Source organism: Belonocnema kinseyi, chromosome 9 (genome assembly GCF_010883055.1).
Source record: "Belonocnema kinseyi isolate 2016_QV_RU_SX_M_011 chromosome 9, B_treatae_v1, whole genome shotgun sequence".
Lineage (NCBI taxonomy): Eukaryota > Metazoa > Arthropoda > Insecta > Hymenoptera > Cynipidae > Belonocnema > Belonocnema kinseyi.
The window spans coordinates 85,924,286-85,938,935 of record NC_046665.1 but is presented as its reverse complement, the minus strand read 5'-3'; the positions used below and the strand labels follow the sequence as shown (position 1 = coordinate 85,938,935).

General features: G+C 27.1%; 1 protein-coding gene across 3 annotated transcripts in view; it reads right to left on the bottom strand.

Annotated features, from left to right (window-relative positions):
* Positions 1-298: 298 nt before the first annotated feature.
* Positions 299-14,650, bottom strand: part of LOC117179529 (CD2 antigen cytoplasmic tail-binding protein 2 homolog) — a 35,937-nt gene continuing 21,585 nt past the window's right edge. Inside the window, exons 6-8 of one of the 3 annotated variants that reach the window (XR_004467931.1) lie at positions 13,980-14,285; positions 4,656-4,711; positions 299-733 (exon numbers count right to left, since the gene is read on the bottom strand). Coding sequence is in view for 1 of the 3 variants with exons in the window: in XM_033371417.1 (XP_033227308.1) it covers positions 14,056-14,285 (230 nt within the window). In the remaining 2 variants the exon portion in view is untranslated. Of the gene's footprint in view, positions 734-4,655; positions 4,712-13,736; positions 14,286-14,650 lie in introns of those variants that run through there. The other 2 variants (XR_004467930.1, XM_033371417.1) reach the window with 2 other exon arrangements.

Genomic DNA, 14,650 nt, shown 5'->3' with positions numbered 1-14,650 from the left:
GTGAAATTGTAAATAAATGTGAAAAATGATGAAAATATGTCACTGTATAGTCACGCAATTATGTATAGTAATCGTCCCATTCACTCGATCCGCTAGGGTTGCAATGCTCATTTTTGAACTTAAAATAACTGATGTATATCCTTCAAATGGTACGAAATCTAATTTGACGCACTCTAAGCGAACATTGGGGAAAATAATTTGGCTACTTTCCCGGAATTTCGGAAAATGGGAAAGTCTTCGAGTAAATATTGTCACGTCTGACGTTTTTCAGCAAGGAATTGTTGCGGCTTCAGCAGCGTTTATCTCAGTAATTACATATTCACTTTTATCGTTACAACGCGACTTACACAAATGTTTTACCCCGGCAACGAGCTGGCACCTGCTTTACATACCACGATTTACATAATTACATTTGCATACCTCCCTTTTCTATATTATACCGCCGCGAATCTAGGCGACGACGAAAGATTCGAGTTGTAGTGATATAGTGAGAGGATAATATACATATACAATTATACATATGCACGAGATGAAATAACGGACTTCTGACTTCTATTCTCTCATCCGTCCACAGTTCTGGGAGGCCTCAAATTCTGGATTGCTCTGGTCTTGATAAAAGCAAAAATCATCCTGGTGTCAATTGTTGTTGCTGTTCTGATCTTCGCACTCAAGTTTGTTGATATCTTCAAAAGAAATGTTCCTTACTCAAGCCCTTATCCAATTTCTTACGAACCTGCATATGATTATGGTTTGTTACATTTTATAACATTTAACAAATTTAACGAAAATTATACGCTTCTTATTTCAGAGATCCCAACGCAAAAGAAGTTCAAAAACTTAGTCGTATCAACCTATTCCCCCACACATAATTCACGTCATCTCCCTTCCTCTCCCTTTACTTCCCAACTCTTCCCTTACATCTTCCTGCTATACCTCTCTCACTACCAATACCTATCCATTCCTAGATCTCATTTTCTTATCCCTGATTTCCCTACTTCCGCCCTCATCACTTCCCCAGCCTTACATCTTACCCTCTACTCATTTCCAATAATACCACTCTTCCTATTATCCCTTACTTTAAATTCTCTACCCTCCCTTCCCTCACGATCTCTACTTCCTTGCTCTAAATTCCATCACTTCCACTACTATCCCTCCCATCACTTCCTCTCACTTTCCATTCCATACTTCCATAACGCTTGACTCTCCTCCCATCAAATTTCTCTATTTCTCTCCACCTCTATTATTTCCACAACCCTAATTAACATTTTACCTCTACTTTTCCTTTCATAACTTCCCCTTCCGTGATCAGCCCTCAATTTTCCTTTTATCAATTCCTATATTTCTTTCCTTCTCTACTACACACCACTAATTAAGCTTTTACCTCTACTTTCACTTCCATAACTTCCCCTCCCACCACCACTTCTAATTCCCCGCCCTAAATGCTATCACTTCCGGTACTGTCTCTTGCATCACTTCCTTTTACTTTCCATTTTATATTCTTCAACATCCCTTAATTTCCCTTCAACCAATTCCTCTATTTCCTTCCTCCTCCATTATTTCCACACCCCTGATTAACATTGTACTTTTACTTTCCCTTCCCTCACGATCCCTAATTCCTTGCTCTAAATTCCATCACTTCCAATACTATCTCTCCCATCACTTCCTCTTACTTTCCATTCCATACTTCAACAACCCTCAACTTTCCTCTCATCAATTTCTCTATTTTTCTCCACCTCTATTATTTACACACCCCTAATTGACCTCTACTTTCCCTTCCATAACTTCCCCTTCCGGCACTATCCCTACATTCCTGTCCTCAATTCTAATACTTCCCTTACTATCCCTTCCATAACTTCCTCTCACTTTGTATTACATACTTCAACAACCGTCTATTTCTCTTCCACCAATTCTTCTCCTCCTCTATTACACGCCCTCAATTAACCGTTGACCTCTACTTTCTCTTGCGTCACCATCCCTACTTCCCTGCCCTAAATTCCACCACTTCTCCTACTATCCCTCCAATTACTTCTTCTCATTTTCCATTCCGTACTTCCACAAACCTAAATTCCGCTCCCATTAGTTCCAATATTTCTCCTCTCCTTCACCATTACTTCCGAATCCCTGACCTATCCTCACATTCATTCCGCTGCACTTTCCTTACTTCCATCCCCTCACTTTCATACTGTCCTAACTCTCAATACCCTCACTTCTACACCCTTAACTTACACTCACCTCAATTTCCCTGTATTCCCTACCATCACTTCCCCTCTCTTTGTACCCTTCCCCACCCTTCACTTTTCCTACTTCCCTCCCATCATCTTGCATACTTCTCTAACCCTCCATATTTACACACTTTCCCTTTCCTGCCAAATTCCCTCACTTCCATTCATTTACCTTCCTCTTAGCTAAATTCCCCTACTTCCCTTCCGCCCACTTCTTCTACTCTCCCGAGCCTAAATTAATTTAATTTTAAATTAAATAATTTAATTTTGGACCAAATAATAAAGTTTTTAAATAGCAAAGATGCATTCTTCTTCCCATCCCACAGTTTCACTATATCAGTCCCTCTTCCCCTCAAAAAGGGAAAATAGGATAATGTTTTCACAACAAAGGGGAAAGATTAAACATTTATTTTTAAATTTAGAAAAAAAGAACTTATGTTTTTATAAAAAATTGTATAGACCGAATCCATTTTAACTCAGGCAGATTCTACAGGCGTAAAGTCCTCTATAGCTTTTGAGTTAACCAAGATATTTATCGTTTCCTTTTTAATTCTAATAGTATTTATTGTCTTCTTTCGAAGTCCGCTAGATAATTAAAAAAGGCTGAAAATTAACAACATGGCAGCGGTTTTTCTGTAAAAATTGAGTTATTTTTCTGAAGAAAAAAATAACTTATATTTTTTGACAATTTTTTGTTGAATTTTTACTTTCAAAAGGAAGACATCTTTTGAGTTTTCGGTAGGCTAAATCACTTTTGTGGCCAGAAGAACTTCTTTTCATGAAATCTAATTTGCTCATTTTTCTTGCAAACAAAAGACAACAAAATTTTAAGATAAAAGATTGTACAACTAAAAAAGTCATATGAAAAAAGCTTGTTCCTCTTTTGCTATATCTTGCATCGTTTACGAGATAAATTACAAAATTATATTTTTAGGGAAAAAATTTAGCCTGCATAAACCCGATAGGATATCTTACATATACAAGCAGAAACTGTAAAGCAATATAGAAAAAAAGGAGTGGTTTTAGAAAAAATCTTTTTTTCTTCTTCAAATTTTGAAAACATGGACAAATATTTTCTGGAAATCCCAAACTTTTTTATTTTTCCTACAATTTTCTTAACATTACTATTAATATAAAAAAGGCATCCGATCAGCTTTATGTGAGCTACAACATTTTTTAGATTTATAGATTTATAAATAAAAGTTCTTCAATTTTGGTATTTCCAGACCTCAAAAGTGAAGCTTTCAATTCTAAATCTTCCAAATAGAAGGAACTTTAAATGTTGTACTGTTTCATAGTGTACTGTTCTGCAATTTTGAAAATTTAAGTTGATAATTCTTGAAGTTTGAAAATATAATATTATAAATTATTCCATTTTCAAGATTTCTACTTTAAAGGTATTTAATTTAGAAATTTTTTTAAAAACTGATTCAATTTTGAAGAATTACAATTTAAATTCTTCAATTTTTACGATTTACAATGTAAAATTCTTAGATTTCGAAGAATTTTCAATACAATTTCAATACATAGAATTACAATATATCCAATTTTCAAGGTTTATATTTTAAAGTTATGTAATTTGCAACATTTTTTAAATTTTTTTCAGTTTTGGAGATTTATATAGAAAAATCAAGAGAAAAAAGCAGGCGATATGTGATCGGAAACGAGAGCTTTAAAGTGGACAAATGAAAGAATGAATTGGAAAATTTTCATATATAATATTTGTTTCTGAAATTGACCTTGCAAATTTTCTTTTATTTCTTTTTGTATAGAGATATGATATTTGAGTAGAGCACTCTTTTTACCCCTGGTGTTGACTTTTTAGAAGTCCCCTTATCCCTTCACCCTTAGAACTTCAAAGGAGGGATGAGAACCCGGAATTCATTTTTAAGCTCAGTAGACTACTACAGAAAAAGATAAACATTTCAAGGCAGGTTTTAGCTTCAAAGGACCCTCGAAAATATTCCGTAATTCTGTCTCCATAAAACAAATACTAAGTACCGTCATTAATCTAAAAAAAAAGATCTCAAAGAAAAGTTTAAGAAACATTTTCACGTTCTTGTTTAATTCTTTGTTTGGGGCCTTTCAAAAGCATTACGTAGTTTAAAGTACTGTGATGTTGAACATCACAGCCTAATAGGAAATAGGGCGATTTTTCACCAAAATAGGGGATAAATATGGGAAATTTTTTAAAATATTTTCAATAAAAACAAAATTAATTTTAAGACTAAACAGTTGCATTTAAAACCAAATATTTGATTTTTTAAGCAAAAGATCGTGCTTTAAAAAAATTAATTTCCAAAATAATGGCATTTTTAATCAAATAGTCGAATATTCGAAGCAAAAAATAATTCGATGTTCAACAAAATAGTTGATTTTTTAACCACGTAGTTATTAAAAAAAATCAATTATAAAAAAAAGAGTTACACTTACGACAAAGCAGTTGAATTTCCAACATAAACAAAATTTTCAATCAAATTGTCGAATTTCTGAAAAAAAAACAAAGAAGATCAAGATTCAACCAAAATCAGTTGCTGTTTCAACCGAAAAGTTTAACTTTCAAGCAAAAGAAACGAATTTTTAACCAAATGGTAAAATTTTTAAACAGAAAACTATTAAAGAGTGGCCGTTTCAATATAAAAAAATATAAATCCACTTTATCATTTGCAATGCTTTAAATAAAAAATCAATCAATGAACTTTAAAAATTTTGAAACTATAATTTTAAGGAATTTAAAGCTAGAAACATTAAGTATTTAAAAATTGAAAAAATATTACCTGAACACGTCTTAAATTAGATACTCAATTATTTTCTTTTTAAATAGTCTAAACATCCTTGGAAAGCTTCAAAATTTTATTTCAAAATCTTGAGAAACCTAGAAGTTGTTTTACATTTGTTTTAAATTAAAAATTATTTTGGAAATTTGTTCAGAACTTCTGAATATCTGTCAAAATGAATTGAAATTTAATTTAATTAATTTTAAGAGATATGTAGACGTTTTCAAAAGATTCAAACTTAATGTAAAACTTGAAATGATAGCCTAATATAAAACAAAATGTAGATTTTCGCAGATTTTAAACAAAAAATTAGATTCTTTTCAAGAATTGTGAAAGGCTTCAAAAGAATAAAAATATTTTCTTAAGATTCCTAGAAAAATTAAAAATAATGTTTCATTTTGAAAAATTATTTTAAGAGAATATTTAAAAAGTTTTTCAAAGATTTAAACAAAATTTTCAAAAAAGATTCTAGAAGATTTTAGGAAAACTTTCTAAAATTTCCATGATAATTTTTAATCTTTTTAAAACTCCCAAATATCTCTGTAAATTACTCAAATTTTTTGAACAAATGTTCATTTGTGAATTATACATAAAAATTAAAAAATTTCACTTAAAAATTAAGCATTTTTCAAATACAATAATTAAATTGTAACGTTCAAAGTTTAAAGGCTCTTCGAAATTTTAACGACTCCAGGCTTTTTATGTCAAACAATTCAGTTAAAGATTCTTTACTTTTAAATACTTGGTTTCAATTTACTTGTCTTAAATAAAAATTCAAATATTGCTAAATATTCAATAATTTATCTTTTTTTTTAATTTAAAATTTCGAATTGAATATTTTACACTGAAACAATATTTTAAATGTAATAAAATCCTTTAATTAAGAATATATGATTATGAAGTTATTTTTAAGTTGAAAATAGTTGATAAACTTTCAGCCACACGTTGACATTTGTTTAATGACTAAGAGTTTCAAATTGAAACCGTTTAAGTTTTAACGTTAAAATCTGAAAATTCTTAAATTTCGAACTGATTTAAAATCTTTTTGTCAAATCGTTTTTGTGCAATTTTAATTACTTACAATACAGATAAATTAAAAAAACTGTATTTATTAAATAAAAATGTATTTTACCAAAAATTTTCAACATCAAAGGCCTTTATTTGTTATTTGTTCAAATCTTTAAGAAAGAATTAAAAAATTCTTTAAATTAAAAATGTAAGCTTAAAAATAAAAATCTTTAATGGAAAATTTTTAAAGTAAAAAAAATTTGAATTACGCATTGTAAGCTAAATAATTGCATAATTGAAAAACATAAAAATTTAACTAATTATTTAAAAACTGTTGAAATCAAACGTAGACAGATTTTCCTTCGACAAATTTGTAAAATTCCCGGTCAAGAAAAAAAAATTCACTGTCATTTCCCGGTTTTTCCCGGTCTCAAACAATTTCCGGTCATTTCCCGGTTTCCCGGTCCAGCGGCCACCCTGAATTAACTTCAACCACAAATAGTTGAATTTTTAACGACACACTTGAATTTTGAAGAAAAAAAATTCAAACTAAAAAAGAAGAAATTTGAATAAAATAGTCGAATTTTTACACAAAAAGGATTAAACCACAATACATTGTTAATCAAATTTTTTAATTTTTTAGGGCGAAAAGACATATTTTTTAAAAGACCGTAGAATTTTAAATCCAAAAGGACGAATTCTCTATCCAAAAGGACAAATTTTCAACAAAAAAGTTTAATTTTCAACAAAATAATTAAATTTTCTACAAAACAGTTTAATTTTCAACCAAAAAGATCAATATTTTACTGAAAGAGATGAAATCTCGAAATCAAAAAGTTAACTTCCAAGCGAATAGTTTGATTTCCTACGAAAACAGGGTGGCCGTTCCAATCACAGAAAAAATTTCCGCTAATTTCCCGGTTCGTAAATAGTTTTCACAGTCAATGAAAATAATATATTCGAACTCTACAGCAAAAAAATTTCCATTTGAATTAATAAAAACTGAGCTGCAAATCATTTGAAGTAATTCTAGTCAGAAATACTAATAATTGAACGATTACATTTTTGTTATAAACCGAATGCTCCCTAAATTAAAAGTTAAATTATTTTAATTTTAAATAGTTTAAAAATCCTTGTAAATCTTAAAAATTTTATTTGAAAATCTCGAAACATCTAAATGTTATTACATATTTTTTCAAATATTAAATTATTTTTGAAAATTTTCCAGAACTTCTAAACATCTTTTAAAATGATAAAAACTCTTCCTACATTTTTTTTAATCATGCACAATTAAAAATAATTCCTTAAAATCTTCCAGATTTATTTTAGATAATTTTGGGAATCTTTTCAAATATTCTCTTAAAATTAATTTTTCAAAATAAGAAGTCATTTTGAATTTTCCTAGGAGTCTTGAGAAAATGTTTTTTATTTTTTTGAAGCCTTTCGAAAAATTTAAAAAGCTCCTAAATTTTTTATTCGAAATCTGCAAAAATCTACTACATCGAAATATCTGTATGAATAGACGGATTTTGTCAGTATACGTAGACACTTTTTCCAAATTATTTGAAATCTTTTCAAATTTTTTATTAATTTTGAATTTTTTCAGGCCTAAATATCTCTTCAACTTACATGCATAGTTTTTGGTTTATTTTTGAATAATTAATTTATACTTACTGATTTTACATAAAAAATAAAATATTTCTAAACATTAAGCAATTGTTATTTGTCTTAATTCAAAAATTTAAAATTTTCAAATTTTAGACTGACACAATATTTCAAATTTAATAAAAACCATTAATTATGTATATAATATTTAATAGTAATGTATAGTTCAATTTTAAATTTTATTATAATTTATATTCACATTTGATCAATTAAAAAGTTTTTTTTATCCAAAATTATCGAATTCAAACGCTTCTAATTTTTTATTTTTCAAGTATTTAAAACTGCATTTTAAAATTCTACAACAAAAAACGTACACTTAAAAATTAAAATCAAAAATGGAATATTTCTAAGTGAACGATTTTTGAATAACGCACTGTAAACTGAATGATGTCATAATTTAAAAATATAAAAATTCCACTGATTATTTTTTTAAATGTTGAAAAAATTGGTAAAATTCCCGGTCAAAAAATAAATGTACTGTTATTTCCCGGCCTTATTAAATTCCCGGTTTTCCAGTCTAGCAACCACCCTTTTTTGTACAAAACAGTTGAATTTTAACCAAAAAAGATCAATATTCTACCAAAAGAGAAGAGATGAATTTTCAAACCAAAAAGTTAATTTCCAAGCAAATAGTTTAATTTTCTTGAAAGTTAATAAATTTTCAGTCCAAAAGATTAAATTTTCTAGGAAAAAAAAAAAACAATTTTCAACAAAACTGTTGAATTTGTAACTAAAAACGATTAATCATCAATCAATAATGGAATAGTTAAATTTTCCGTTAAAACTTGGATTTTCAATAAAAAAAAAAAGAATTATCTTAACTAATAAAAAAATATCATCAAAATAGTTAAATATGCAACCAAAAAGATGGATCTTGAAGTAATAAAATAAATTTCTTACCAAGTGGTTGAATTTGCCAAAAAAAAAAAAAAAAAAAAAAAAAAAAACGAATTCTCAACAAAAAATAATAGTAGTTAAATTTTCAGTTTGTAACCAAAACTGAAGTTGAACTTCGAACTAAATACCTGAATTCTCAATGAAAAAATTAATAATTAAAGTTTCAACTATAGATCAATTTTCACCTAAAAATGGATTAGTTACATTTTTAGTTAAAAATTTAATTTTTAACAACCAAAAAGATAATTTAAAAAAGTTAAATCTTGAACCAAATAGTACCATTTTTAACCAAAAGAGGAGAATTTTAAACCAAAAATATAAGTAGGTCTGTAAATGGAAAAAATAAACTTTTAACGAAAAAGATTTAAATTTATCTCATTGGGTTTTATTAACCCTCAAATTGCATACATGGTAAAAATCACGGTAAAGTGCATCGTGGGTGCTAAATACCCCATCGTATTTAATCATGTATTTTTTAACCCCTATTGAATATTTTATCACAATAAAATTATCCGATATGGTTTAAGGTATTTTTTATAAAGCAGAGTTGATTTTATAACCATTATTTCATTTGAAGTTTGTTAAAAAATTATTGAAAAAAGTGGAAAAATTGGGTTTTTTACTTGATAATTGATAACTCACGCAATTTCAATTATTTTAACCTGAAAATTTATTACTATACTTTTGAAATAGTGTACTTCCATAATTTACAGTTAGTGTCTCCAACTAAAGATATATAGCGACACTTACTTAAATTTTTCGAATTAGGAATGGTTTATAAGAGTTTGAAAATTTTTTGGGGTCTCATACACCCACAATGCACTTTGAGCGTTAATTCAGTTCGCACTTAGACGAAAAAAAAACTAGAAAAGAGGGAAGTTTTTTTTTGAAAATAGGGGAAAGAATATTAATTTTATATTTATATGCTTTTCTTGTAAAACAAATCCCTTTTTCTGTAAAATTGTATTTCTAAAATTGCGTGTTTCCGATAGGTCCACCTGTTCACTTGGATCATTCAGGTCATGATAGATACGGAAAAGACTGGAGTTCATCAAATATTTACGCCCAAAGAGTATCTGACACTAAGAGGCCTTCCACAAATTATAGCGGAGGGAAAAGAAGAGAAAGATAAACTTATGTAATCAAATCCATTTGTAAAATAAACCATAAATTAATTTTAATATTTAAGAATAAATTAAATTATAATTTAAATTATTGGTATCTAAATAAATTACTATTATCTGCGAGTACCATGCCATTTTATTTCCATTTTTTAAATCATGGTTCAATTCCACAGGTAAATATATTCATACAATGTATTCCATTCTGTACAATTTTAAGGGCCGTGGAAATAATCGGAAAATCGCCTCTCATAAACTAATACCAAAGGGAGAATAATTTTTTTCTAGTTTTTTGCATAAATAATCTACAGAATAAAAAGATTGTGAACAAAGGCCGTTTTTTGGAGAAGAATTTGATTTTTAATGTAATAATCGAAATAAGAAAATGCGCCTTAATTAGCGACATCACGCCAACATTAGCCACAGCGAAAAAATGAAGTGTTTTAATATTTTTCTGAAAAGGGAGTAGGTAAGACAGTTTTCTATATTGCTAACTAAAGATAAGATAAACATTTATTTTTCAGCCTGCTCACCAGAGTGTGCGATTTGTCCGGGTCCGAGTTCTGCGAAAATTTAAATTTAATAAATCAAAAATAGATTTTTTTTAATGCAAATTATTAATAAAAGTTTATAGCTCATTTGTAAAATAAAGTAGAAAAGTAACTTGTTTATTTTGAAAAAGAAGTTAATATTTTATTCACTAGTCACTTTTTCTTGCAGAGTTCTGAATTTTACAAATTTTATATAATTTTATTATTGTATGCTGAAAACTTTAAAGTACGTGTTTTGATGACATTCGATATTTTTTTCTAACAAATAGTAAAATTTTTTAATAACAAAGATTAAGTTTGAAACAAAATGATGAATTTTCAAACAAGAAGAATAATTTTCTACTAGAAAGGCAAATTTTCATCAAGATACATGAATTTCGAACTAAAAATTTAGAATTCTAAGCTAAAAAAGGAAAATTTTCTACTGAAAGAGAACGAATTTTCAATAAAATTGTTAAATTTTCATCTAAAAAAATTAATTTTCAACCAAAAATGGAATAGTGAAATGTTCAGATAAAAAATTTGAATGTTCAAAAATATATAAAATTTGCAACAAAATGAGTGAATTGTGAACTATAAAAGAAAAAATTTTTAACCAAAAATGGAAACTAGATTTGTTATTAAAAAAGTTAATTTTCTACACAAAAAAAAAACGAATTTTTGAACAGAAATGTTGAATTTTTAACTACAGAGATCATTGTTCAACTAAAGTACTGAATCTTCAGCTGAAAAAATTATTTCCCAACAAAGTAGCATGACTTTGACTGAAAAAAAAGATGAATTTTCAATGAAAAATTGAATAGTTGATATTCCTACCTAAACAAGTTTTGATATTAAAGAATATAGAGTTGATTTTAAACAAAAAAAAAAACAAATTTTAAATAAAATACCTCGTTTTTAAGTTAAAATATTAATGATAAAAAAATCAATAAAATAGTTAAATTTTTATAGAAAGAAATTAAACTTTCAAATAAAAAAAATGGTAAACAAAACTGAAATAGTTTACATTCGAATTTAAAAAATAATTTTTGAACCAACAAAAGAAGGTTTCAAAATAAATTCTGAAATTTTCAACCAAAAATAATGAATTTTCAAAAAATAATAAATTCTCAAAAATGAAAATGGATTTTCTAAAAAACAATTCGAATTTTCAACTGAAAAATTAAGTCTTCAAAAAAATATTGTTAACAGAGCGATGTGATTTTTTTTAAGCTAATGAATTTTTAACAAACAAAAAAAATTAATTTGCAAGCAAGCAAAATAATTTCATGAAGAAAAAATATCAATTTTCAAACACAAATTTGAATTTTCAACTAAAAAGATCAATTTTTGAGAAAAGAACGATTTTTTTTAAATTGGTTAAATTTTCAACCGAAAATTGATTGTTCCACCAAAAATATTGATTATTGAGTATCATATTTCATTTTCATCCAAAACAGATGGATTTAAAAAAAAATACATTACTTTCTAATCTAAATGGTTGATTTTTAAACTAAAAAAAGCGAATTTTTAACCAAAAACGGGCAAGTTAAATGTTAATTTAATCAATTTTTAACAACAACAAAAAACTATTTTCATGAAAATAGTTTATTTTAAACGAAAGAGATGAATGAAAAAAATCAGTTTTTAACCCAAAATAAAACAAAAACAAATAAAAGCCCATTTTTCGCCATAAAAAATAAAAAACTTTTGAAAATATGTACTTTAAAACGTTCTTTCAGTCAAAAATAATGTTATGTTTATGAAATTCAGAGCAATCTGCAAGAAAAACTGACTGTACTTGAAATATTAAATTTTTTCTTCTCAAACTGAGTAACTGACCCTGTGACTCTATTTTACGAATTAATTATAAACTTTTAATAATAATTGGTATATAAAAAAGCTATTTTTCATATTTTAAATTTAAATTTTCGCAGAACTCGGACCCGAAATTGAAAAGGGTGCCTAATTTCAATGGTAAAAGAAGAAAAATTAATAGAAAACATATTATTTGCTTTAAACAGCAGCTTATTCAGGGTTGCTAATCTGTACCAATTTTTAAATTCTATAAATATAAAATTTTAACCAAATAGTTAGTTGAATTTTTAACCCAAAAGATTATTTTTTTACTAAAAAGACTCATTTTCAAAAAAGTACATGAATTTTCATTTAAAAATATCTATTTTCAACCAAAAATGGAATAGTTAAAATGTTATAAAGATAAATGTTCAACCAAAAAAAATATCAAGAAAGTAATTCAATTTTAAACCCAAAAAACGAATTTTCTACCAAAAAAAGATACAGTTTCAATAAAATTATTCAGAAATTAATTTTTAACTAAAAAAAACGACATTTCAGCCAAAGAAATTAATTTTTATTGACAGTGATGAAATTTCAAGTAAAAATATGCATTTTCGAATTATTAAGAAAAAATAGAATAGTTAAATTTTCGACGAAACAACATTTTTTAATGAACATTTCTGTCAAAAAACGTGAGTTCTCCATCAAAAATGGAATAGTTAAAGTAAATTTTCAACTAAAATAATAAATCTCCAACTAAAAAGATCAATTTTATTCGACAAATAAAATACTTAAACATTCAGTTAGTAAAATAAATCTTCATTAAAAAAATAATTTTTCACAATATAGTTAAAATTGCAACCACAGAAATTAATTTTTAACCAAAAAGATGAAGTTCCAAATAATGCGAGTACTACTCTAAAAAAAACGACAGATTTTCAACAAATAGTTGAATTCTCACCTACCACAGATAAATTTTCAAATAAAAATAAAATAATTAAATTATCAGAAAAAAAATTCCAATACAATCAAACTAAATTTTCAACGAAATAGTATAATTTTCACTTCAAAAAAATTAATTCTAAACAAGAAAAAAACTAATTTTCTACCAAAATTGAGAAATTTAAAAAAAAGTTACATGAATTTTCAACCAAGTATTTGAGTTTTTAAAGCAATCTGTAACCAAAAAGAGCAATTAGTCACCAAGAAGCTTAAATATTCTCCCAAAAATTTCTAATTTTCAATAAAATAAAGGAATTTTAAACAAAATATTTTTATTTTAAGACAAATTTTGAAATAAAAATGTACGAGTTAAATTTTAAGTTAAAACACAAAATTTTGAATAAAATGATTAAATTTTGTACAAAAAAAAAAGAAGAATTTCTCAAATAAAATGACAAAGTATCAACCAAATAAATCAATGTTTAAAAAAGTAATTTTATTTCCATCAAGTATTTTAATTTTTTCAACCAAACAGTATTGGAATTTTATACCAAAAATAGTCGAATTCAACCAAAAGTATGAATTTTCAACAAAATAATTTGAATCCTTAACCAAAAGATTTTAATTTCCAACCAAATAGTTGCGATTTTTTAAATTAAAAACCAAATTAATAAAATTAAATTCAACTTTATTTTTTCAAAAATTCCCTAACTCTTATCAGATTTTTCTGGAATTTCTTGACTTTCTGGAATTACCTGATTTATAATAACTCTGTAATTTACAAAAATATGTTTATTTCACTCTAGAATTGAGATGCCGTTAATTAAGGTGCATTTTTCCCGAAAAAAACGGCCTTACCACAAAACTTTGCACTATTTAGCCAATTTTCCTGACGATTTCGACGTATTAGTTTAAGGGTAAGTTTATTAAAAATAATATCGGTCACGCGATAATCTAGTAAATGCCTTTAATCGCGTTCAACGCCTTATAAAGCGAAAAATAAAAAGAGAAACTCACTATCGGAATCTTCTTTTCAACATTCTGAAACATCTGCCATGTCTTTTGAGTTTAGGATAAATGTTGGAAAAGTAATTTAAAGGTACAAGTCAAAATCAATTCTTGCGGCGCTGTAGAAATCCCCTTCCTGGCCTGTTCTACGGACCCAAGCGCCCTTTTTAAAATAACCTTCCTTCGACCAAGAAAGCATTCTTTCTGTTTTGTGAGGCCCGCTCACTTCAGCATCTTCATTTTGCGACCATTTCAGCTCCCAGGTCACGCTTTCTTCATCATTGCTCTCGGATTTGTTTTCAGTTGTATTTTTTTCTGCAACAATTTTTTGCAAACATAAGTAATGTTATGAAATCTTTGTAAAGTCTTTGAAATTCTTGACATTTTTTAAACCTTTGTAAAATTTTTAAATCTTTTTAACTCTTTTGTAACGTTAATTTTAAATATATTGAACATATAATAAACTACTAACATATATCACACATATTTAACATATATATTTAATATATGTGGGGATAATCCGCTGCAGCTGTGTTTGCGTAAATGCCAACAAAATGAACAAACTTCGGGTGCGAATTCGCACCAGTGTACCGTTTGAGGGTTAAATCTTTGTAAATTCGTTGATATCTTTTGAAGTATTTCAAATCTTTGTAAAATCTTGAAATTTCTGTGAATTTCTG